The sequence below is a fragment of the Haliotis rubra genome, unplaced genomic scaffold (assembly GCF_003918875.1).
Source record: "Haliotis rubra isolate DU_JTF1 unplaced genomic scaffold, ASM391887v1 Scf233, whole genome shotgun sequence".
NCBI classification, from domain to species: domain Eukaryota; kingdom Metazoa; phylum Mollusca; class Gastropoda; order Lepetellida; family Haliotidae; genus Haliotis; species Haliotis rubra.
This window is the reverse complement of record NW_025766370.1, coordinates 36,130-63,851: the sequence shown is the minus strand read 5'-3', so window position 1 is coordinate 63,851 and position 27,722 is coordinate 36,130. Positions and strand designations below refer to the sequence as shown.

Genomic DNA, 27,722 nt, shown 5'->3' with positions numbered 1-27,722 from the left:
CATTCTGACAGAATATTTGCAGTTTTTCTTAACAGTTATAAAGATAGAATAACTAAGTAACTAAACGTAGATATTCCGTGGGATTTGTTTTGGCAATAACTTTAGACAAATCTAACTAAGCAGCTTCTGGCCCCTCTGCTGTGTTTGGTTGGTCGTCGTGTAACGCCATACGCAGCAATATTCCAGCTATATGGCGGTGGTCTGTACCAAACAATCTAGTGAGCATCCAATCAACACCATGAGCATTGATCTATGCATTTGTGATACGATGACATGCGTCAACCAGTCTTCAAGCCTGACCACCCGATCCTGTTAGTTGCCTCTCACGACAAGCATGGGTTGCTGAAGACCAATTCCAACCCGGACCTTCACAGGTCCCCCTTTGCTGTGACAATTTCTTCTATAAAACATCAACAAGTATGTAAACATTAAAACTGTTGTTTTTTGGCATCATGAAGCATGATTACTTTTATTTCAATTATATCATGGCAGTTTACTAAATAATCAAAACCTTTTCTGAAAACAGAAATACAAAAGCCTTGCAATGTGGGAAAAGAACAAAATATGTGTCTAAGGTTTGTTATTTTGCACATATACAAAAATAATATTTCAGTTTCTGTTTATGTTGGAAAAAATACTTTAGCTCCGAAATATTAAAAAAAACACCAAAAAGAATGATATTACTTAAGGACCCATTCTCCATTGTTTGTTAGTGTTTAAGTGGATGAAAACAAACTCATCACCTCATGTACAGTAATGAGCAATACTGCTTTATTTCATCATCTATGAATTGGTTTTGGTATCTGAAAATATACGACAATATACACTTCAGCTGGATTAGCACCATCTTTGAAACACACAAATGACTATTCTAACAGAAACAGAAAAATATGTTCCCATGGTTACAGGAAAAAGGTGGGTCATCTGTTGGAATCATCATTTAACATGAAAAATTGGTTTGGGCTAACACATTATCTTGAATAATATCTAATGATTCTACAGGTACTTATACGGAACATATTCAACATGTTGAAAGTAGCTACACATATTCCAGAGATGCCAACCCTAAATTTAAGCCCAATTAGTATTTTTGCCAAAAAACTGATGCAAAAATTAGTATTAACCATTCCAAAGAATTTTCATATTTAATACAGAATGTATAGATATTCTGAGAACTTGTTATTAAAATTGTACTCACCTAAATCAGTAGTAAGTATCCACACATTGCCTGATACTGATTAACATGTGGATGCAATTTATTGTGTATGGTATATACGCTATTGATAATTTAAAGTATTTTTTAAAAATTCGTATATTTTTACTGTTATCGTAGTCACATATTTTGTGTTGTTTTTTCGTAACGAATATGATAAAATCGTATGAGTTGGCATCTCTGATATTCTTTTATTCACAGAATGTAAAATAGCAAGCAAAGGCCGAGTGCTAACATATCTATTTGGTTTCTTGTTTACTACAGCACTCAGCAATATTCAATCTGTAATAATTGAGTCTGGACTACACAAACTGGTGATTGATATCATGAGCATCGATCTACACAATTAGCATACGATGACATGCATCCACCAAGTCTGGAGCCTGACCAACCAACCCATACAAACATAATGAAATACATATGTACATGCTAGAAATGCTAATGTTTAAATAATAAAACAAATGACATGTCACTGATATAAGTTTATAATTTTGTATTTCACTCTCCTTACATTTATGTCAGATAGTCAGACATAAATTATTACAAGAAGCACACTATTCCATCACAGAAATAACTCATATTTTGATTCTAATGTTATCCTAACAACCTTGTGCTAAGAGACCCATTTATATATGAATGATCTAAAATGGACAAAATATACACATATCTTCGTCAAAATATTTCTGGGATTCAGAGGATTCTGTTAAACACAAATTCCAAACATTACACAGGTTCTCGGACATTCAATAACAAACCAACCTAAGCTACCTCATTCTAGCTACCATGCTGAGACGCTCGATCAAGACCACATAAAAACAATTTAAGTAAACTATGTTAAGTGAGTGAGTATGGTTTTACGCCGCTTTTACCAATATTCCAGCAATAGTACGGCTGGGGACACCAGAAATGGGCATCATACAATGTGCCCATGTGGGGTCGAACCGGGTCTTTGCGAGCCAACGCGCTTAAACCACTAGGCTACCCCACAGCCCCTTAACCTATGTTGAAAAGATCATAGTAAACATGAACTGTTGATATGGATTGTAAGTTGCTAGGTAACAGTAAAGGCGAGATATTTTATAGTAAGTGAGTTTAATTTTACGCCGGTTTTAGCAATATTCCAGCAATATCATGACTGGGGACACCAGTAATGGGCTTCACACATTGTACCCATGTAGGGAATCGAACACGGGTCTTCAATATGACAAGATATTGAATCGATGACAAATCCTTTATTTCAGGTGTATCGGTTCAGACAAGATTATAAAGATCGATCCTTATAAAAACAAAAAATATCATAACACCACAAAGTTGATATCCACATATATGTTGCCTTTACATGACACTCATGCTGGCCATTCTGTAACTGTTTAAATTTGTGTATACCTGTAAAAAAACTAACCGTGCAATATGAACGGGAACAAGTTTGATTAAATACTGCTTTCAGCAATATTGCAGCAATATCACAATAGCTTGAGTAACTGACTGACCGAGATGGTGTAACGGTACCAGAGTCTTATCCCACTTGGGACAGCTGTCACATATCTTAGATCACGATGAAGGTGATCTGAGATTTTCAGCGAGTAACTGACTGACCGAGACGGTTTAACTGACTTATCACACTGGAGACGGTTTAACAGTACCAGAGTCTTATCACACTGGAGACAGCTTTCACATATTTTAAATCACAATGATGGCGAATCTGAGATTTTCGGTGAGTGAGTGACTGACTAGTGTACTGGTACTAGAGTCATGTCATTCATGGTCTGTCAGATTAGCATTTTAGAATTTGAATAGAAGCAATAAAGGCAAAATATTTTATGGATGACAGCTTCTGGACTCCTGATTAAAAACGATGTAAGGATATAGACATGTATGTATATCAATACTGAAATGCTGTATTACAATACAATAAACAATTGTCATCCATATAGTATCTTGCCTTCTGTTGACATTATTCATGGTGGTAGTGACATATTTTATTTCAAGAAAATGTGATTTGGTGAGTGAGGTATAGGAAGCTGCCACATCACGGTCACCTATAAATGATTTGATTAATAAATTTAAATCCAAAACTAATATCTGAGGCATGCTGTGCTTTTAGTGCTTGAGTCTGGGTTTATACCGCTTTTAGCACAATTCCAGCAATAAAACAGCATAAGACACAGGAAATTTGCTTCACACATTGAAATCATATGGGGAATTGGACCCAGGTCTTCAGCATAAGGAATGAAAATTTTAACCAGTAGGCTAGCCCACCTACCTTGTGTTTTCGAAGTTCTTTTCACAGCTCAACTGTCTTGAAAAGGTAACTTTTAAAAGAATTTAGTAATGGGATCAAATTTAGTATCATAAGATAGTCAACTGTTCAAAAATGTAAATTATGTCAACAGGTTAATACTAAAAACATAAATTTCACCTTCATTTTCTAAATATTACATCTAAACGCTTGAAAAAAAATAACATCATTTTAAAATTTGTGGTATTTAAACAACAAATGTATTGCAGAGAAAATAATATCTCATGTTGGGAATTGAACCTAGGTTTTGGACATAAGGAATGAATGTTTCAACCACTTGGCTTCCCAACGACCCCTTGAGTTTTTCAGTTCCTGACAATGTTTCAGTTCAACTTGCTTACTTGAAAAGGTAACTTCTTTAAAACTTAATACTTTAAACTTGGGACAAAAATTTGCATCAGTAAAGAGTCAACTACAATATTTCACAAACTTAAATTATGTCAACGGGTTAGAGTAAAAACATCAATTCCCACCTTCATTGTCTAAATATTACATCTAAACACTTGAAAAAACTAACATCATTTTAGAGCTTGTGGTATTTAATCAACAAATGTACTACAGAGGACATGATATCCCCCTGATTCTCCCCACGACAGAGAAGTGTGGCAACATTGTACGATCAATGTCTCCAGTCCGGCTGTAATGTTGACAAAGAACAGTGGGAGTCAATATGCTCTCAGCCAGATGTGTGTTGACAAACAGCCTCGTGACAAGTGCTGAACTCTCTTCAGAGAAATAGGTATTTCATTTAGGTAGACATGGAAAATGCAACTTTTCAATCCCGAAAGGGTTCAATGTGGACTTTTACATCATCCTCATCCTCATCCTCATCATCATCATCCATCATTTCAATACTATTTACAAAATTGATTTCTTTACTTGATTTACAGATTCTGTGACCTCCCTAAACATAGCACAAAATATAAATGAAAAAATGAGCCTGTAAAAAAAATGATATACACAATTAAGTAAGAATCTTCTTCTTCCATAACAACAACCAATCAGTCCTCATGAAAGTGACATGAAAATGCTCAGTACAAAAGTGTAGTTGGCTTCGAAACTTGTTTTCGTGANAGGTGGTTAATGTGGCTGGATCTCCCCTCAACTTCGTTAATGTTGGAGCTGGAAACTCCACTCATTGCTGTCTTTGACATATTTTCATCCAAACCAAGTACAGGAATTTGGAACGACATATTCTTCACGTCAAATTCTGAGCTAGTTCACTAATCAACATGCACTGGTTGACATCTCTGACATCTAGACCAAGACATCAAAGAGAACCGAAGACTTAATGACATGAGCCCAGTCCAACCTTATTCTTCAGACTACTCATGATTTGTTCCTAAAAGACAGTTTAGGGATTTCCTGATTAAATGTTTTTATTTATTGTTTAACGCCACACTCAGCAATATTCCAGCTGAATGGCAGCCCTGATACATATACAAACAATGACTAACGAGAGGTACATGTATGTCCATGTCGTCAATTCTTTAATATATGTGGTTGATCTATGGAACTTCCTCACAGGAAATATGAGAATTTTCTCATCAACTGCATCCTTTTATTGACAAGAGGGACATTGGATCACGCTGATAGGAACACAATTCTGCGATACTCTTTGTGTACCAGAGGTACAGATAAGCTACGTATATGCGTAAATTACGTAAATATTTATAAATATTATTCCTATTAAGTATATTGCGTACAAGTATGCTTGAATTTTTGTAAATACTCAATAAATGTGATTTTACATCCGTACACACAAAAATGTCAAATCTTAGCTTGCGTACCGGTAGATAGATAAAACAACTGAGATATAATGAGAGGTTCTATTTCAGCACTTAAACTTGGCAACTAGCAGTCTTTCTTATCGTTTCTCATATTACAGATCAAACATAAATAACAAACACTAACATTGAAACTTTCATATGTTTTTACAATTAATGAAACATGACACAATAACCTATTGATGTTTGAGTGAGGTGAGTACAATTTATTTGGTTAACTCAAAGGAAAATTTGGATACCCAATTGAGATGAACACAAGCGAGCACATAACTCAATGACCCAAAAAGTTATCTGTAGCTCTGTTTTGTGTACTTTGGCTTGTTACAACCAGTGCAAAACATACATGAGACTAGGGACGTTGCTGCGCGCAGTGCTGTTGCAACGAGTGGCTGGTCATGATGAAGTGGTCAGAATTTTTATGCTGCTCCTGATGCAGCATGAAGCGTCATACACTCACTCACTCTACCATCAATACAGATGGGGGAAGTGGGGTAGCCTAGTGGTTCAAGCGTTCGCTCATCATGCTGAAGACTCGGGTTCGATTCTCTTCATGGGTACAATGTGTGAAGCCCATTTCTGGTGTCCCCCACTGTGATATTACTGGAATATTGCTAAAAGTGGTGTAAAACTAAACTCACTCACTCAATACAGATACATTGGGTAAGTCAGTGACTATGGTTTTACGCTTTTGGCAATATTCCAGCATATCATGGCGGGGGACACCAGAAATATATTGTTTAAGAAAGTCCTTTCCAAATAAAAATGTTATGCCTTTAATTTAGATTAGTTAGTTTATAAGTCATTTGCATTAAAATAAATATAAGTTGCTGATTTTTGTAATTTCAGCTTTCAGTACAGCTATTAATGAATGAAAAATGAATGCCAAGGTCACACAATAGCAGAATTATGACTGTGAAACAATATTGAAAGAAAACTGACTGATTTTTGTTAGAATGTAGCTCCTTACATGTATTATTTAAAAAATGTGATAAATTTTGTTGTTGTTCATTTCACCTAATTGTAAAACAGATTCTAACAAAAGGGTTTTTAGTCACATGTTATCATGATTTCTTTCTAACTTCAGTTTTAATGTTGCTCAGTCTTATAAACCAACCCCTAAAAGATTTAATGCCTTATACAACATTAAATTTATAAAAGATATACATGTATACAGTTCAGATTTTCAACTTTTCCATATTTTTTACAAATATTTTCTCCCCTAAAATTAAGTAGCTAACCAGCATATGGGCCAAATTCATCATGTTGTTAGCTGGTGCCTAATGCACAAAAATGAGTAAAGGGAATTTTCATATTTGTTGAAAGAAAATCATTTGACTTCAATGATTCTTTCCACAAACATGAATATGAGTTTCCAGAGTGAGTAAGTGAGTTTAGTTTTATGCCACTTTTAGCAATAATTCAGCAATATCAATATCATGGCGAGGGACACCAGAAATGGGCTTCACAATTGTACCCATGAAGAGAATCGAACCCGAGTCTTCAGCATAATGAGCGAACACTTTAACCACTAGGCTACCCAAGACCCTGAATTTCCATTAAACTACAGGCGAAGTTCATGTCAGTTATCTGTTGTTGAAAACTGATTAGAGTGACCACCAACTGTTAAATTAAAACTGACCACCAAAACTTGGCACATATATTGGCGTACATAACCACACATAAAGCTGCTTTGGTATCTACATTATAATATATGAATATTCAACAATATGTGATGCTGTTTTGATTATTTTATATTTCATGTTGCAGTCAAACACTTCTGTGTCAGCCTTACAGTCGTCTCAACATATAAGGCGCGTGGGGTCTAATGGTTAAAAGCGTTGGCTCGTCGCGCCGAAGACCCACAATCGTGAAGCCCTTTTCTGGTGTCCCCACGCCGTGATGTTGCTGGAATATTGCTAAGCGCGTAAAACCAAACTCAGTCAGTCAGTCAGTCTCAAAGTATAAGTTTGGTCCCTGTGTTTGGTTGCGTTGAACCTCTGTTAACTTGAAGTTCTTTTCTTCCTCAGTTCAGTATTGACACATCGGTATTTGACTGCATTTTCATTCAAGAACTAAAATAATAATATCATGAAAATAATAATAGTTAAGGCCAGACCAATTTTTTTCTTGTTTTACGGATCTGCTGGTTGAATTTTTTCAAGAATAAGAAAAAAATAAAATAATAATTTTTCCAGCTCAAAAAATAAAATCCTCATGTTTTTATTGGCCAAAAATGTAAACTTACCCCAAAAACTTTTTTTGATTGTTTTTTGACCCCACACTATATAAATTGCCCAAAATATAATACTTTTAATATTTAAAAGGAATATTACTTTGAGTGGTGATTAATATTTTTATTTTTTCCCCCTCCTGCCTTTAGGTTTCTGAGGACAAAAATCTGTAAAACAAGAAATAAACTTGGTCTGTCCTAAAGTAAAATACCAGTATTAACGTCACAACATTCATATACAATCTCATGATGAAGATTATTCTGACTGTGCAAGTAGCATCAACATGATCATCATGATATAATGAGAGAGACTACGCTTAATGGGTAACATCCTACTCAAAACCTACTCAATGCAATATCAATATGACTAAAAGCAACATTATCACAAAAAAAATTCTAAGAAAATTCCCGCAATAAATTCTGACAATAATGTTTATATGAAACGAAAACATGTATACCCCCACCCCTACCCCATTCCCCAAATGATTGAATCCATATCCATTATCAGGGCTACAACCAAATACATTTTCGTCCCTGAAAATGAATATTTCAATTTTCAAATATAATATTAAGATAATGAATGAGACCAGCCTCTTAAAACAAAATACAAAATTGACAACTGACAGAAAGACTATGATGTACCCAGTTTTTGGTGAACTGTATTTTTTGAGTCTACTATAACATTTTTATCCATATGACTTATGGATTTACTTTCAATATTTTCGGCTACTTTAACATCCTTGTGTTCCTGTTGTCCAGGCTGGGCAGGTTGTTTGGCTTGTTGTAATGGAGGTTCCGCATCCACCTTCGTCACTTGCTCCTCCTTTTCGGGGCACTGCTCCACAACACTGATGCCGAACGGTTTGAGGTGGTAGATCATGTATTCCATGATGTACATCATGTTGGGGGCGCAGCAGTGGAAGGTGATGAGTGTGAGTGAGCTGCAGTTTTATCCCACTTTTAGCAATATTCCAGGAAAATCTTGGTGAGTGAGTGAGTGAGTGAGTGAGTGGAGTGAGTGAGTGAGTGAGTGAGTGGGAGTGAGTGTGGGATTATGCTGTGAGTGAGTGAGTGAGTTGGGTTCTATGCAGCTTTTAGCAATATTCCAGTAACATCACGGCAGGGACACCAGCAATGGGTGAGTGAGTGAGTGGCTGAGTGAGTAAGTGAGTGAGTGAGTGAGTGAGTGAGTGAGTGGCTGGGTGAGTGAGTGGGACTTGGTCCATATATAGCAATGGTTGATACTTTGAGTGAGGAAGTGAGTTGTGTTGTATGCAGCTTTTATCAATATTCTAGCAATACCACGGCTGGGACACTAGGAGCGAGTGAAAAGGCTTACTAGGGTATTTTAGTGAGTGACTTTAGTATAATATGCCGCTATCTTTGAACATCATTCCAGTTATATCTTGGCTGTCAACAGATTGTTATGCGTGTTTGTTTGTTTGTTGTTTAACACCACACTCAGCAATATTCTAGCTACATAATGTCAGGGTTTGGACCAGGCAATTCAGTGATCAACAGCATGAGACATTGGGATATGATAACATGTGTCAACCAAGTCAGCCTGACCACCTGATCCCCGCCTCTTACAACAGCATGAGCCATTGGGATACGATAACATGTGTCAACCAAGTCAGCCTGACCACCTGATCCCCGCCTCTTACAACAGCATGAGCCAATGGGATACGATAACATGTGTCAACCAAGTCAGCCTGACCACCTGATCCCCGCCTCTTACAACAGCATGAGCAATTGGGATACGATGACATGTGTCAACCAAGTCAGCCTGACACCTGATCCCCGCCTCTTACAACAAGCATGGATTGCTGAAGATCAATTCTAACCCGGATCTTCACATGGGTAATGTGTCAGCGTTCTGAAGCCGGAACTGATGCAGGTCTCGTCTGCCACATGAACCATGGGCAATTTCAGGCAAAATGGACACAAATAGAGTATGAAGTCATTATTCAAATATCAAGATATGTATCAAAGCATTATGTGAGAGGATATGATGTAGTAGGATGCAAGATGTGATGTAGGATGTGATGTGGTGTGATGCAAGTTGTGGCAAGATCTAATGCATGACACAAGAGGATGTGACATAATGTCATCCATGATGTGAGTGAGTGAGTTTAGTTTTATGCTGCTTTTAGCAATATTCCAGCAATATCACAGTGAGGGACATGGGCTTCACACATAAGGGCTTCACACATGTGTGGAATCGAACCCAGGCCTTGGGCATGACGAGTGAACACCTTACCCACTAGGCCACCACCCCATGATGTGAGAGTATGTGATGCATGAGTGAGTGAGTTTAGTTTTACGCCGCACTCAGCAATATTCCAGCTATATGGTGGCAGTCTGTAAATAATTGAATCTGGATCAGACAATCCAGTGATCAACAGCATGAGCATCGATCTGCGCAATTGGTAACCGATGACATGTGTCAACCAAGCTAGCGAGCCTGACCACCCGCCGTTTGTAAGCCTGTACGACAAGCATGGGTTATTGAAGGCTCATTCTAACCAGGATCTTCACAGGTCTATGATGCATGATATGAGGATGTGATGCATGAAGTGACAGGATATGATGTTAATCTATGTGACACATGATGTGACCAGATGTGATGCATGAAGTGACAGGATGTGATGCTAATCTATGTGACACATGTGACCAGATGTGATGCATGATGTGACAGGATGTGATGCTAATCTATGTGATACATGATGTGACTGACTGACTGAGTTTGGTTTGACGCTTTTGCAATATTCCAGCAACATATGTGCCGGGGACCAGAAATGCTTCACACATGAAGTGAACGGGGATGTGATGTTGACCACTCTACCCCACCGCCCGACACATGATGTGACCAGATGTGATGCATGATGTGAGGATGTGACACATGATGTGACCATATGTGACACATGATGTGACCAGATGTGACACATGATGTGAGAGTAAAACAACCTACCTGTTTTGCCGGGTAATAGCTGTAACTCCAGTACCACATATCAGCCGGCAATATCCCCGGAATTAGGTGATGCTCCGGAACAAACGGATGGAACCTTTCACGCCCAAGCTCGTCTCGAGTGTCCGCAGCCACCACCCCAACTTTCTCCAAACACCGCCCCATCTCTAGATCTTCGGCCCCACCGTTGTCGTTCCGGCATTTCCCTGGATCATTCACAGCTTTTTCGACGAATCGTGTCAAGGCATCCTTACTTAGGACATATCCAGCCCCGCCACTCATATATCCTTGGCTAACATACGGCTTAAACCTTCTGCCATAGTACAGCGGCTTCTGTGTATCTTTATCGCTTAAAAAATGTCGCAAATTTTCCAGAATAACATACGTATCATCATCAGCTTTCAGAAACCAGTCAGCATCGTTAAAATGGTTAGTGTAGACATATTTAAATGCTTCCTTTGTCTTGGCCCAGAGGTTATCGCGACCTTCAGAGACAGGAAGTTTGATGGCAGGCAGGGTGGCGTCTACTTCTGAACTCATGAAGAGCAACACGTTACAGCGTTTGCCCCAAGTAGCCTTCACATGCATGGCCTTGGTTTGGATGTTGGATGGGTTCGTCATGACCCAGCACAGCACGCGAATCTTCACTGCCAGTTCATGGGCGATGGCACTGGACTGCTCTGAAATACAGGGACATTATTTATTGCTTGGGAAACAGTGAACCATATATACTCTGGGCTACCCTGGATATAAAAGACAATTTGTTATTTAAAACACATGTGTCCTCGGGCTTTTGAAAATATGGCCTAATGTATCTCAACCCTCTGATACAAGCAAGATTCTGCCTTTTTCATTATACTACAAAGGTGTAACTTTCTTAATATTATTTTTTTTAAAGTCACTTGCCACAGGGCAAGAAAGTGACTTAAGAAAGTAACTTGTCCGGACTAATTTTCCACTTGCCCTGATTTTTATGACATAATTTTGATGATGTAATTATGAAAGAATAATCAACATGGTATTTGATGTTAATGTTTACTGGACTACTTATCGATGAGTGATAAATAGCAAAGAAAGATAACTCTAGTTTATTATCATTGCGAAAATTACTTCATTTCGGTCTGGTATCATGTCAAATTGTAATAGCTACATTTTGAGCAGATATGAAATGAAATCCAAGTTTATTTGCAGTTTGAAACCGTGAGTACTGCAGAAATTATCTGGTAGCCCATGGACAAGTAAAATACCATTATCTGATCACCCCGAAATGAAAACTGACTTGTCCTGGGCGTCGGGCGATGGGATTTTTGAACCCCTGTGATCTATACATAATGAAGGATGATACAATCTGATTATACAACATAGTCACTTGGGAGAAAACATAATTTCATCTATGTAAAGATATTATAAATTAGACAGCAGTTAAAGAGGTGAGCATGGTGAGTCTGGCAGTTTCTAGTGAACTACTAAACCAGGGTGCGATTTCATATTTTTCTTCAGTACCTACACCAAGTGCAACCTGGCTTCTAGGTTTGGCTGCACCATAAAACTTTTGGTTGCACCACAAAATATGTCACTGGTTCAAAAACAAAACATGAATACTTTTGTTAACAATTTTTATAACAAGTATTCAGTATCAGATACATTCAACAGAACCTGACCCCATGATGATGAATGATGAATGATTCTGGTTCAGTTTTAAATTACCTATATTTATAAATCTCAGTTATATGATAACTGCTACATTACTGATTAATGAGTACACAAATGTTTATGCTTGTAACAAGTCTTGTTACTTTCAGCCACTTACTTCCCTATTAAAACACACTATGACAGCTATAAGATGTTGGACAATTTATTGTTACCTGCCTTGGGTCAACCTGTTACTAAAGGCAACGGGCACCAGCCATTTTGAACATGCACTGGTGCAGGTTGTAAACTGCAAAATCACACCCTGTAAACTCATTACAAAACAAAACAGTTTTTAAAAAGTCCCAAAATAACAAAACCTCAAAGCAGAATGAAGTATTTCTACCCTGGAACAAAATTTGATACCAATCTAAGACCAGTCTCACCATCCCACATCCACATAAAGAAATCACCAGACCAATTAATTAATTAATTACTGTCTACACTATGATCTGAAACTCACTCTCCACAAACTAACAGCCAATGTCTAAGACAAGCACTACTGTTAGGATGTATCTGAACACAGTGAATATCTCACTGGTTAAATCCATGGGACGTTGACTGCATTGGTTTATTGTACTGGTATTCCTATAGTGAGTCACTTTAATAATTACCAAACTGGTTGTCAATCACGAATGCCTCAAATAGGCCAATTACTCTATCTTCCTTTACATGTACCACAAATTATAAGATAATTGCTGTGTTATCAAGTAACTCATGGGACGTTGACTGCATTGGTTTATTGTACTGGTATTCCTATAGTGAGTCACTTTAATAATTACCAAACTGGTTGTCAATCACGAATGCATCAAATAGGCCAATTACTCTATCTTCCTTTACATGTACCACAAATTATAAGATAATTGCTGTGTTATCAAGTAACTCATGGGACGTTGACTGCATTGGTTTATTGTACTGGTATTCCTAAAGTGAGTCACTTTAATAATTCCCAAACTGGTTGTCAATCACGAATGCCTCAAATAGGCCAATTACTCTATCTTCCTTTATATGTACCACAAATTATAAGATAATTGCTGTGTTATCAAGTAACTCATGGGACGTTGACTGCATTGGTTTATTGTACTGGTATTCCTATAGTGAGTCACTTTAATAATTACCAAACTGGTTGTCAATCATGAATGCCTTAAACAGGCCAATTATTCTATCTTACTTGATATTTACCACAAATTATGAGATAATTACTGTGTTATCAAGTAACTGGAAAAATAATGGACCTTTCATTGCACAGAATTTACATATAATTTAGAAGCTTAAAAACACTTACTTTACTTTCTATAAAATACTTGATGAAATTACTTTGGATTATAAGATAATTACTGCGTTGTCAAGTACATGGAAAATAAGGTGTCTTTTAAGGCACAGAATCTACACATTATTTTAAACCTTAAAAAAAATTACCTCACATTCTATAAAAAAAATTATGAACTTGTTTTGAAAGATTTTTTTCAAAGGAAAATGATCTTCCCTGTGTCCATTTCAACATTCGCATCTGCAGACTTACAACACCAGTACATGTATATGCGAATCCTAACATGACTGATCTGGTTTTCCTCTAAGTGTTTATCTGTAGTTTGAACATGACCCAACTGTTTCCTACAGGGCTGAGAGATAAAATTACTATCAACATTGTGCATAACTGTTCTCTGGACACACACTAGTTCAAATTTCCTGTCCCAACTTAGCAGGCAGCTAGGGTGCACAGGTGATTATGTTGTTAAACTGCAAACATATAAAATACCAACATCACAATATTATTGTCAAGTCAGTAAGGCACAATGACACAACCTGATATCTTTTAGTATTTACACATATTAACTAAATAAGGGTTAAAGCGATTGTATTTATGACTGTGGCTGCTTTATTCAGCAAGTTTGAACCTGTTTCTGTAATTTGGGTCTTTGCATGTTTAACTGTCCTTTGTTGACAGTATCTTTAATATAACTTTATTTATTATCAATGTATGACTTGTTTTAGTCACGATATGACTGAAATATTGCTGATGTGACTATAATATCTCTCACTCACTCACCCACTCATTTGTTCACCCAGATAGGCTCACTCATGTTGTTAATTTCAGACATGGCTATGTTAGATCATAATGTATACTGCCTGAGTGAGTGATACGAGTATTTCAGACATGGCAATATTCCAGAAACATATGATGGGGACACCAGAAATGGGCTTCTGCCATTGTACCCATGTGTAAGTGAATCGAAGTAGGGTTGCGATGTGGCGAGAGCAAACGCTTTAACCACTAGGCTAGCTTTTAGCAATACTGCCAATGCAACATCGAACCCGGACCTGTGGGGACACCAGAAATAACCACTAGGCTACCCACACATTATACCCATGTGGGGAATCGAACCGGGCCTGCGGTGATTGTGTGACGAGCAAACGCTTTAACCACTAGGCTAGCAGCTTTAACCACTAGGGAGAGGAATCGAACCCTCCCCAGCAAGCGCTTTAACCACTAGGCTACCCCACCGCCCCAATACTGCCAATGAATCATTCAATGCGATGCTGCTTCTTTTTGACTTGGCAGTTTCTTAGATAACTACTTGGGTAACAATGAATATAATATGAGGCGAATACAATGTTTTTCAAATATACAGTAATGAATACGAATATCCATTCATGAATATTTTATGATTAATATCTATTAATCAAAATAACAAACATGTCATGTAATTGCATGAAACATTAAATGATATATTATTTAATCATTGAAACATTAAATGATATATTATTTAAAGTGAATGAGTATAGTTTTACGCTGCTTTTAGCAACATTCCAGCAACATCAGGGCGAGGGACATCAGAAATGGGCTTCACACAATGTGCCCATGTGGGGAATCAATATGTGATTGTATCATAACAGGAGTAATACCTATATAATAAGTTTCATGAAAGTGTAACCTGTAAATAAGTCAACCCAAAAAATTTGGCTTATATATGGTCATACAGATCTGGCCACACAAATAAATATCTGACGCATGAAGAAAATGACTTGTTTGAACTCAACAAGTCAGTGAACACATTTCACTTATCAAAATACCTTCAACCATGTCATAAGAAGATAGGTGGGGTAGCCTAATGGTTAAATGGAATCCCACATGGGTACAATGTTTGAAGCCCATTTCTGGTCTGTTGATGTTTGGAAATTCTTTAAAACCAAACTCATATCAGTCAGTCAACCATGTCACAAAAGATACAAAAAACATTTGGTCTGTTGAGTATTGATCCAAGGATCACTAATGTTGCAGTCTTTTATTCCTTTGCATGGTCTGATGCATACATTACATTTCCTGGATAGCTCAACCCATTCTCTGCCACAGTGATATACAGTCAATTAAGAAATACAGTTCGGTCTACCTCCATGTATAGTGTAATAAAGCATGTCACGATGTGTGCTTTATTACACTTAGTACACTATACATGGTGGTAGAGCGAACTGTATTTCTTTTCTAAGATGCCAAATTTAATGCTTTCTAAGGATAATTACGATTAATCTATGGCAGAAAACAGACGACGGTGTCGGTGACCTAAATTAAGAATCCTCGCACAGGGCTAACTGATGCGCTGTTCTATTGATGTGTCAGCCCCCCTATGTTAAGACGAACGTTACCAGAAAAAACAAATTATAAACAGTTTGATGACGGTTTATGTTCGGATTAAATATCTTCTCTAAATTATTTTAATTACATATGTGATTAACATAAACCATATGGGGCAATATGAACATCGCATTTCTGCTACCAACGTAAGTTTAGATCAGTACATCCAGATGAAGCTGACTAGTCAAGCGACATTCCACAATTGCATTGTGGGAATGTAAACATTGCGAACGTTACTGTGTCGCTGAAAAATTGTGAGTCGAATTGAGACATTTTATCTGTCGGAAAACATAAACGTAATGTTTCCACCAGTGATGTTAGCCGAGTGAAGCAACTGCAAACCAAGAAACGGGATGTAACGGAGTAGTTTACTGTAGGAGGCTGTACAAGGCGATGACTGCTGACATGCATCGTGACGTCACTTACATTGTGACGTAATGTAAAAGCGTTCAATTACGAGGGGGCAGACAAGAATGGTGCAGTGACGCCAATACATTGTGACGTAATGCAAAAAGTGCACATTATCGTCTGATAAAGTACTGTTGGCGCCTTTGTTCTTTTACCGAAGCATCTTAGAACTCTCGTTAATCCGACACTTGTGGTTGCAGAGAAATATGTTTAACGAAAATGTCAGATTAATGTATTTGTGTGAAAATATCAATGTTTACTAAATGTCATGATCGATATACTGTTGCATGCATATCAGAAATGGTATATCTAGTTATCTTCATCGTATGTAAATATATTCACAGAAATAAAAAATAATAACAATACATCCTTGTTACCATTTATGATTATGATGAAAGCTCAGGTCGGTTGTAAACATTTTATACAGCTCATTCTATTGTTATTTCTTGATAAAATCGTCTTAATTAATTATTTTGTGTTTCTAATTAACAAGTGTGATGTTCACCGACGTGGGTGTCAAGCAGCCAGTAAGGCACAAGCTAATTCCCGCTTACGTGTGATTGTTTGTATACGGTCGGATTATCCGGATTGTCGGATTAATGAGAACCGTTTAATGAGAGCTGACTGTACATTATCCCACATATAACAGGGGCGGTGGGGTAGCCTAGAGGTTAAAGCTTTCATTTTTCATGCTGAAGACCTGGGTTTGATTTCCCCCATGGGTACAATATTTGAAGCCCATTTCTGGTGTCCCTACGGTGATATTGCTGGAATATTGCTAAAACCTCACTCACTCAACACATTTTTACAGAAGTACCAAGTATACCATCACACTTTCAACTGCTGCAAAACATTTGTTTTGTTTGTTCGTTGATTAGGCCTAAAAAATAAAAGCTTGTGGTTCCGATTTCCCGACCGACCCTAAATATTCCCGCCGAGCCTAACCATTTTACTCACCACATAACAAATTAAATTTATTTTCTGACACATGTGTAGTGTAAAAATATTTTACCGTAGTCAACAATTTTTCGGTTATATGACACTGGCATGTAAATAATCGAGTCTGGACCAGATAATCCTGTGAACAAAAGCATCAAAATAATAAGCGTCAATATACACAATTGGGATAAATGACATGTAGTCAAGCAAAGTTGTGACTGACCACCTGATCCAGCTAGTCACTTCTTATGACAAACATGTGTTGCTGAAGACCAAATCTAACCCGCATCTTCACCATGAGTTCACGGTGCTGAATCTTCATGCATAGATCCAATTGTTTATTAATAATATTTTTGTCACATTGTTTGTAATCCAGATGTTCATGGGTTACGAGTGTCTTATCTAATTCCAGAGGCTCAGGCTGGCTTCAGAAAAAACTATTCTACTTGTGACCATATATTCACCTTATTCTCAATTATTCAAAAATGCTTAACGTGCCGTAAACATAAATTGTATGTGGCTTTTGTTGATTTTAAAAAGGCGTTTGATTCTGTTGATCGGCATAATCTATGGTTATGTTTATGAAAGGCTGGTTTTAAAGGCAAAATGTATAATATTCTACAATCTATGTATTCCAATATAAAATCACGTGTACGCTGTGGGGATGATGCCACCGACTATTTTGATTGCCCAGTTGGACTTCGACAAGGCTGTATTTTAAGTCCAATTTTGTTCTCTTTCTTTATAAGTGAATTGTATTTTGAAATTACAAATTGCGGTAAACATGGAATACAAATGTTTCCTGACATGATTGAAATATTGATTTTGCTATTTGCCGACGATGTTATCCCAGTATCAGATACTATTGTTGGACTACAAAATCAACTTAACATCCTAGAACGTTATACACATGATTGGAAACTGTCAGTTAATTTTGAAAAAACAAATGTTGTCATTTTTAGAAGCGGAGGCCCTGTTGCAAAATACGAGAAATGGTCCCTAAATGGAAAGTTGATTACTACTGCTAATCACTATACTTATCTGGGTGTACTGTTTACCCATACAATGAATTTCAAGAAAAATGTTACTGATTTGACATCACGAGCCAAGAAAGCATTAATCAGCCTCATGACTGTATCCCAGAACTTAGGCGTTTTAACACATAGTATATACTTTAAATTGTTTGATTCTCAAATTCAACCCATAATGTTATATGCCTCAGAAATTTGGGGTTCCAAAAACATGATTGTATTGAAAAATTGCATCTTTTAGCTTGTAAAAGATTTTTATCCGTTGGTAAATCAACGCCAAATTGTATGATATATGGCCAGTGTGGTAGATACCCTCTTTTTATCAACTCAAAAATAAGATGCTTAAAGTATTGGTTTAAGATTCTCAGAATGCACGAACAATTTAATTCCAAAATTAGCTTATAATATGCTTCTCAATCTAGATAATATTGGTAAAACAACATGGGCGTCACATATAAGAAACCTTTTATTTTCTCACGGTTTTGGGTTTGTCTGGTTAAATCAAACAGTTGGCAATGTTGCCCTATTTCTTAACCAATTTCGAGAACAATCAATCAACATGTATCATCAAGAATGGCATTTCACATTAGAAACAAGTTCACGTTATGATCTATATAGATCCTTCAAGAGTCTCATACAACCAGAAAAATACTTATCTGTGCTAACATCCAAAAATCTCAGGCGCAATTTTATTCAGTATCGACTTGGTCTTTCAGACCTATTTGTAAATAAGGGTAGAAGATTGTCAATAGAGAAATGTTTAAGATTATGTCCTTTGCGTCATTCAGCCATTGAAAATGAAATCCATTTTACATTTGTCTGTCCATTTTATGTTGATCTAAGAACCAAATATATACCAGTGCAATATCAGTCAAAATATCCCGAAACTGCCTTTGTGTCAATTTTATCCTCAAATAATGAAAACGTTATTCTCCAACTTGCCTCATATGTAAAACATGCGTTATCTTTAAGAAATGAACTGTTAAGCATTGATTAACTTTATTCCTTCATCCTTGTATTATTGTGATCATTAATATATGAATATCATGTATTCTCCTTGTATGTGGGCCGGAGGCCTTAAATACAATAAACACTTTGACTTTGACTTGACTTATCTATTATTTACATGTGTACAATTGAATGAGTTACCATTACACATGGGAGCGTTGCTGGGAGCATTCACAATGAACATGTGCTGAAGGCGTGTTAACCAAAGTGTGACAAGCTGCGTAATTTACCTGACTGTATGTAAATTGTAATTATTGATATCAATATTGATTGAGGTTTACCACAAAACCAACCCTGTACGAAACAGTTGGGTCATGTGATAAGACTAAAAATCCTTGATGCATGCACTGGGATGTTGTCTTCAGGGATTAAAACATCGGGTAGTTTGAAAAGTTGAAATGTATTATGAAACAGTAAACTCATTCACATAGGGAGTTTGTACTAGTGGTATAGTTCACTCAAACTGGGAGCTGGCTTAAATGAGGAGTGAACTCACTTAAATAGGGAGTGAAAGCACTTAGATTGGAAGTGAATTCACTCCTAACTTAAGTGAATTCATAGCCAATCTTAAATGATGGGAGGAAATAACCCATTAAAGTGTTCTTTTCTGGGACTACAAAGTAATTTTAAAGTTATTTCCACCCCTGTGGAAGTGAATTCACTTAAACAGGGAGTGAATTCACTTAAACTGGGGGTGAATTCACTTAAACTTGGGGTGAATTCACTTAAACAGTGAGCAAACTGGGGGTGCATTCACTTAAACTGGGAGTAAACTGGGGGTACATTCACTTTAACTGGGGGTAAACTGTGAGTGAATTCACTTAAACTGGGAGTAAACTGGGGGTGCATTCACTTTAACGGAGAGTAAACTGGGAGTGAATTCACTTAAACTGGGAGTAGACTGGGGCTGAATTCACTTAAACTGGGAGTAAACTGGGGGTAAATTCACTTAAACAGGGAGTGAATTCGTAAGATAGGTAGAACATAAGGCGAAATTGTAGGGACTGTGTTTCATCAGTAGATAGGGTGAGTGCGATCTCATGGAATGCATGTTGGTAAGATCTATCGATCAACAATATTTACAAAAAGTGATTTCATCACAAAATATCTCAAATATACCTTCATACAAAAAACTGACCCTGCCAACAAAAGATTTATTTGATATGTTGTCATGCCTATGAACAGAACAGAAGCTGTTTAAAGTTCATCCAGTTCAGTTCACTTGACCACGCTGACCACGAAATAAAGGGAAGTAACTGTGATCTGGTATGTCGAGTACTGACTTTCAGCTCAGTGAGTGAGTATGGTTTTATGCCGACTTTTAGCAATATTCCGCAATATCACGGCGGGGACACCTGAAATTGGCTTCACATATTGTATACCCATGTGGGGAATCAAATCTGGGTCTTCTGTGTCACGAGCGAATCCTTTACAAGGATTACCTTTAAGGCTACCCCACTGCACCAATTCAGCTTATAAAGGCAGAAGAACACCGATCTAAAGGATTTGAATGGCCAAGATTGTATTACTACTAGTTGCACTGTAAGTAGGGGTGAAGCGGTATGCTCTTACCACATTTCGGATTGTATTGCAGTACAAGGCCTTTGGTTTGGTCCGTTTCGGTTCAGAATAGCCAAACCTTACAATGTTTAACAACATGGAAAGAAATAACCATAATATTTGTTATTTTGAACGTACAAAACTGTCATTTTTTTATGATCGAATGACTGAAAGCTTTGAAATGATAGCATTAATGAAAAGAAGAAAATACTGAATATTTAGATGATGACATGTGTCAACCAAGTCAGCAAACCAGACCCACCCGATCTTATGACAAGAATAGGTTGCTGAAGATCATTTGCTTGATAACGATGTTAGTATCTACCCGAAAAGTCACATTCATTGCAATAAAGAAGTTGACTATCCATAGAACATGGTTTCCTTCATCTTTACAACTTCTAAAATGCCTCTTAAAGAAGTTATGAGAAGAGAGAGAGAGAGGCACACACTCAGTCACAGTGACTTTCACACAGAGATCGGAGAGAGAGAGAGGCACACACACAGTCACACTGACTTTCTTTCACAGAGAGAGAGAGAGAGTGAAAGAGGCACACACTCAGCCACACTGACTTTCAGAGAGAGAGGGGAGAGAGAGAGAGAGACTTGTATACACAAATTGCTTAATGGAATATTCACACACACACACACAACAGTCACTCTGACTTTCACAGAGGAACACACACACACAAACTCAGTTTCAGTGATTTTCACAGAGAAAAACACAAACAACAACATGACCCGTGTCATGGTGAGAGATATCTCACTCTCTCTCTGTGTTTGTGTGTGTGTGTGTCTGCATGGCGATATGTAATGCACACTGGTTTTAAATATGGCAGATAACAGTCAAATTCATATAATAAACAATATTGCAATATATTACGATTCAGGGTACCCGTATTGCGATATGTATTGCGATATATTGGGAACTTAAGTGTTTAACAGTGAGTGACACTAATTGTGCATGTCAATCCTATTTTTTTCCTTCTTAAGTCCCTAAACACATATGTTATGGTTCTGATAACAGCAATCTCAAAAGTAGGTTGCATAGTCAGGGATTCTTTTTTCTGTTCTATACAATTTATAGCGTTACAGTATGCCGTTTTGTCATTGAACAACGGAGAAAAACATTTGTTGTGAATGAAAGTCTGTGTAGTTTTTAATTGAAACCATAAAGATAATCACAAAGACTTCATATATGTTCTTTACCCAATATACCGGTTCTCCCAAAAAATTGCAATATGTATTGTTTGAAAAGCGTTTTGCGATATATCGATGTAGCAGGCCATTTCTTTCCCGGTCTAAACTTTCCCCAGGGAAGTTTTGTCCTAGGATATTCTAAACTCGGGGAAAGTTTGGGCTAGGTAAAGTTTCCCCACCTCAGGCCAAAGTTGGCCCTGTTTAAACTAGGATATTTTGTTCTGTTTTCTATGAAATTGGGGAAGTTCTGGCCTAGCTGGGCCACTTCTTCCCCACCCTTGCTCTTATAACAAAAGAGGGGGTTTCTGGCCTAGCTAGGGTACTTCTTCCCCACCCTTGTTTTTATATCAAAATATCACTTTAATATTAACAATGTTTTTATATCACTTTATCTGACATCTTTGAAGAAAGGGCAAGGTTCAATGTAAGAGATGTTAACCTACTTGCACCAGGTGCAACGTAAGATAACAACCTAGTTGCACCAGCAAAATTCCAGTTGCATTGCTTCTATTGTATGTGATGAAAGAAATATGCTATTGAATTATTTAGATGTTAAATTCAGAAGTTTCCCCTCTCAAAAATTGACATGCACCTAGTGCAATTTAGACTAATAACTAGGCTGCACTTTGTAGTATTATGCTATTGAATTATTTGCACCAGTGCAAGTAACAAAGCACGAAACTGAGCCCTGCAGGGTGTTATTTCTGTATCCAGTATTTGTAAGAAGGAGAAACATGAATATCCTGTACACTTCGTCTCCAATTGAAGACTCTTTTGACACCATCCAGAGAGCCCATATTACAATTGGTCATGGTGGTAGAGACAGGGTGCTTAAGCGCCTATTCTTTCAAATTGTGCACAGCTGAAAGTTGTAAGGAGTATTGCATTAGGAATAGTAAAGGAGTCTCTTTGAAATTCTGAATTTTAAAAACAAATTGAACCTCATCTGCACTTATTTTTATTACATGAACAAAGGAGTTGGCGTATACGTGTATGACTGTGAACATTTTACAAACTCTGTGAACTGTAAAACATTTGTCTACAAGTATTTTTTCCGTGATTCTGAATTCTGACATAAATTACACTGAATTATTTGTGAAAGCATTGGTGTAGAAACATAACTTCCCAAAAGAAACTTCAGTTTCAAATTTATACACAATAGATCAAAGTATACTGAATATCTTTGATGTCTTAAGGCATAGATGCTGAAAGGTTATTAGAACAGCCTTTTAAGTTTGTGTGAATGTAATACAAGTTCTGCTGTACAACAAATAAAGTTTCAGTCATTTTATCTATCATATCTGTTCTGTTTTTAAATATTGTAAAGTATCGGGATGCGTATTGCATCGCCACCATTGTATTGTGATGATAATAATCTCAGAAGTTGGTGGCCAACATTTTCATGATATATATTCTCGCCTTATTAAACTGGTATAGGGATATATCGTCTTGCCTTTGTGAAAATTAGTGTGCCCATCCGTTTTGGTGATCCAGACTTGAATCATCACAACGGCTGTGTTACTTCTATTTCTGACCCATGAAGATCTGGGTTAAAATTGGCCTTCAGTAACCCATGCTTGTCGTACGAGGCGACTAACGGGATCGGCTGGTCAGGCTGGCTGACTTGGTTGACACATGTCATGAGTTCCCAATTGGGCAGATAGATGCTCATGTTGTTGATCACTGGATGGTCTGGTCCAGACTCGATTAATTACAGACTGCCGCCATATAGCTGGAATATTGCTGAGTGCGGCGTAAAACTCAACTCACTCACTCATTTCTATTTCTTTATTATATCAGTAAACATCTACACAGTTGGGATACAATGACGTGTCAACCAAGTCAGCGAGCTTGACCATCCAATTCCATTAGTTGCCTCTTACGACAAGCATGGAGTGATAGACTTTAGTTTTACGCCACACTCAGCAATATTCCAGCTATATGGCGGCAGTCTGTAAATAATCGAGTCTGGACCAGATAATCCAGTGATCAACAACATGAGCATCGATCTGCGCAATTGGGAACCGATGACATGCGTCAACCAAGTCAACGAGCCTGACCACCCGACGCATCGTTAACGAGCCTGACCACGACAAGCATGGGTTACTGAAGATCAATTCTAGCCCAGATCTTCACAGGTCGAGTATTACCTGTAAGTTGTATGAGTTTTGGTGTGCCGCCAGTGCATTGTGAAAATTACTTCATGCCATTTCAATATTTACTGCATCATATCATCCAAATCAAGCACTATTTCCATCACTGTATAGAGTTTCTTTCCAACAGTGACATGTCACCTGGTGCATTCCTACTGGTTTGCATTAAAAGATTACACAAATACACATTAACAATTATTCCGGTGATGACAGCATCACTGTGAGAGAAAATATTAATAGAACCAAAGAGCTGCCCAAAATGCAATTTCAAATACTGATCTTACTTCACCCACAAACTAACACACCACACTTTATCGAGTGATTAAAACCATGTGACAATGTGCTTTAAGGCACATGGGGCAATTTTGCAATACTTAGAGAGGCTTATCTTGAACATCACGATACTTAGTCAATAAACTACATTTATACGATGACAAGAAGATGTGTTGCAGAAGTTTTGAAAAAATCGAAAAGCAAAGTAATCACTATTCCAAACCATTTGCCATATATGCATAAAAATTACAAAAATTAGTCATTTCCACAAATACTTTTCCCAGAAATGATTAGTAATGTGGCACTGGTTGAGCCTAATATTTCTGGTAGATTCAAACGGTAAATTGAGAGATTGCTAAAAGATCAGCATAAATCTGCATACGTTTGGTTCATGTACCAAAATAATACTTTTCACCACAATACTTGCGATATGTATTGCAATATATTGCAAGAAGTTCTTTTTTAACAAAAAACTACTTATAATCGAGTCAATGCTTGATTTATACAGCAAAGACACAAAAAAAATCACTATGCTTGATTAACCTTTAATAAAAACTTTTAATCATGACAAAATAAAAATGTAAGTAATCTAATAATAGTAATATTATTATAATTTGGCACAAATAAAAAAGGAAAGGAAGAATTAAAAAAAACGGAAATATCCAAAGATTTCTGGTGTTACGAAGTTTTCCGAAAGCATGTTAAAATACCGGTTTTCAACCAGCATATCGCAATACGTATTGTTTTCATGTCTGAACCGGGAAATACTGGTAAAGCCGGTTATATTGCGCAGCCGTAATGAATGAGGGATGAAGCATTCATATTGGCAGATAGCTTGTTGACAATAGGCAAAATGAGATCCAAAAAGAACAATAAGTGACCATTGAAATATTTGGTTCTTACCTTGAGCATAATTAGTAAAGCGAAGTAAGATCAGTATATGAAATTGCAAAATACCTGGAGCTTTGATACCTCTTGCGCGAACCAATCAGAACATAAATAATCTAAAGTGTAAGTGTGGAATGGAGATTATCCAACAATGACTTAATTTAGGGGTTTCAAATTCCAAATGTTCCTGTTCTGATTGAAATGCAATTTGCAGGCATCAAATCTGTTATAAACCTCTAGAATGAAAAACACAGCAGGTGTTAAACAGTGTTCAATCCATAGGCATATAACCCAGACATCACTTTATCTTGACAGATAAAGCAGAATACCTTTGTTCTCCTGAACTCTTAAGATTAAGACAAGTATTCCCCACATTATCTTATCTTACAAATAAGTATGGATTAAAACTGACTCACCTGCTACAAACAAGGGCAGTCATCAAACTACAATTTTCAAAAAATGATAAAAATAATTCAATAGCAAAAGTATAATTCAGTGTTGAACTGGTTAACATAGGTAAATTGTGGATATACATGTATTAAAATATGGTCATCTTTGTAGATTTGAGGCCAACCAGTGTTGTAGCAATCAGAGATGCTTACATAACCTATTGACAATAATCTCTGTACACCTATGTATCAGTAAAGATAAAACATGCCACACACAAGACTGACAGAAGTGGGAGACGTTGACTAATTGTGGCTCCCTAGTCTCTGACAAACAACAGCAATGACACATTTGTCTTCAAGTTGACTCAAGCACCACCATTCAGTGCAGTGCAACCTTAGTATAATGCTTAGTCTCTGAATATTAATAATTTTGTTCGAAACAAATAGTTCCTTTTAAATTGATAAGAAGACCCAGTGCGATGGGTGATTGAGAACATCTAGACTTGCTTCATTTAGGGCTTTAGCATTGCAGGAAGGGCTTGGCGAAAGGGGAAATAATGTGGTTCAGGGACTGTGAGACTACACAACAATGTTCAATTTCAGATATTTAATAGTAATGTCCAAAACTATATTTTCATATTACTCACAGCATCAAAAGTAGTCTTTTAATTTGGCTATTACATATCAAGGACCTCTAAAAAACAGAATGTTCATGTTTGATAAGATCGCGAATACATCCCAACAATCTTCATCCTACAAAATCACACCAAACATGTTACTAAAAGGCTTAAATACTAGTAATTTTGGGAGTACTGCACTTTACCGGGCGCACTTTTTCAGATTAATTAGCGCTGCTGGGGTTCCCTAACCCTAACCCTTACCCCTAACCCTAAGGATCGTAAAGGGTACCTAACCCTAAGGATCGTAAAGGGTGCCTAACCCCAAGGATAGTAAAGGGTGCCTAACCCTAAACCCTAACCCTAAGGATCGTAAAGGGTGCCTAACCCTAAACCCTAAGGATCGTAAAGGGTGCCTAACCCTAAACCCTAACCCTAAGGATCGTAAAGGAAGCAGTGAGGGCTGCGCCCGGTAAAGTGCATTCTAGCCGTAATTTTTATGTTTTAGCAAAACAGCACTATGACAAATACTTGCTTGTAGTTGTAATACATCCGGTATTGTTTCTCATACTACTTAGATTTTCGTCTTTTTTTTTAAAATACACACCCACTTCTTCTGACAATGGAAAATACCTGAAAATATTACAAAATTCGCCATGACAACCTTGTCTGTTATCAGTTACCAATTAGATTCAATGTCTTAACTTCTAGAACTGATTCTACTGATACTGAAAGTACGGAGCCCTACCGGTGTGACTGTGAGAATGTTCATCTGCCCAGTTCACAGACTGCTCGGGTCCCTTCACGTTGTCCATCTCGCCATGACTGTGGGGGCTGTCGGGAATGAAACCTCCAGCGTATGAAACCTTCTGTCTTTGGGGAAACTTCAGCCGGGTAGATGTTGATATGGTAAACATGTACGTTATGGCAAATCCAAACAGTAATCCAACCACGAAAGTGACGATACCTCGGCGCGTTACAGCCATGTTTACCAAAGGGACATAACTCTAACTCGAAGTGCCAAGACTTAGTATCGATTCCATTCATTGTGGGTTTATAAATAGAGAAGCTTACGTAAAATTGTATAAGCATCCGGCTGATCCATTGGTCCACGTCCCAAACGAGAAGTTTATTGGTGCTCTGCTTCCCGTTCTGCAAGAAAGCGCCCTTTTCTATATATTTTCATTAAACCATGTAATATAAAAACATTCATGAAAAAGTATACATGTTGTGCATGATTATTCAGATAATTATATCAGTTGCACATTTATAAAGTGAGTGAGTATGGTTTTACGCCGCTTTAGCAATTTTTCAGCGATATCACCATGATCACGGCGGTGGAAAACAAAATTGGGCTTCATTCATTGTACCCATGTGGCAAATCGAACCCGGGTTTCTGAAGAGACGAACGGACGCTTTAACCATTATTGTAACAAACA

The 27,722-nt window shown here is 37.2% G+C and overlaps 1 protein-coding gene and 1 long non-coding RNA gene across 2 annotated transcripts; both read right to left on the bottom strand.

Moving 5' to 3' along the window:
* Positions 1 to 435: 435 nt before the first annotated feature.
* Positions 436 to 5,452, bottom strand: LOC124278211. The gene is made up of 2 exons (XR_006899021.1): positions 2,212 to 5,452; positions 436 to 2,042 (listed from the first exon to the last, which is right to left on the bottom strand). It is a non-coding gene; the product is annotated as an uncharacterized LOC124278211 (long non-coding RNA).
* Positions 5,453 to 7,192: 1,740 nt separating this feature from the next.
* On the bottom strand, positions 7,193 to 27,278 carry LOC124278210 (glycoprotein-N-acetylgalactosamine 3-beta-galactosyltransferase 1-like). The gene is given in 3 exon segments (XM_046713941.1): positions 7,193 to 8,486; positions 10,497 to 11,177; positions 27,032 to 27,278. Coding segments are annotated over 3 exon segments (1,245 nt in total). The 5' UTR covers positions 27,270 to 27,278; the 3' UTR covers positions 7,193 to 8,160.
* Between the last annotated feature and the right edge of the window lie 444 nt (positions 27,279 to 27,722).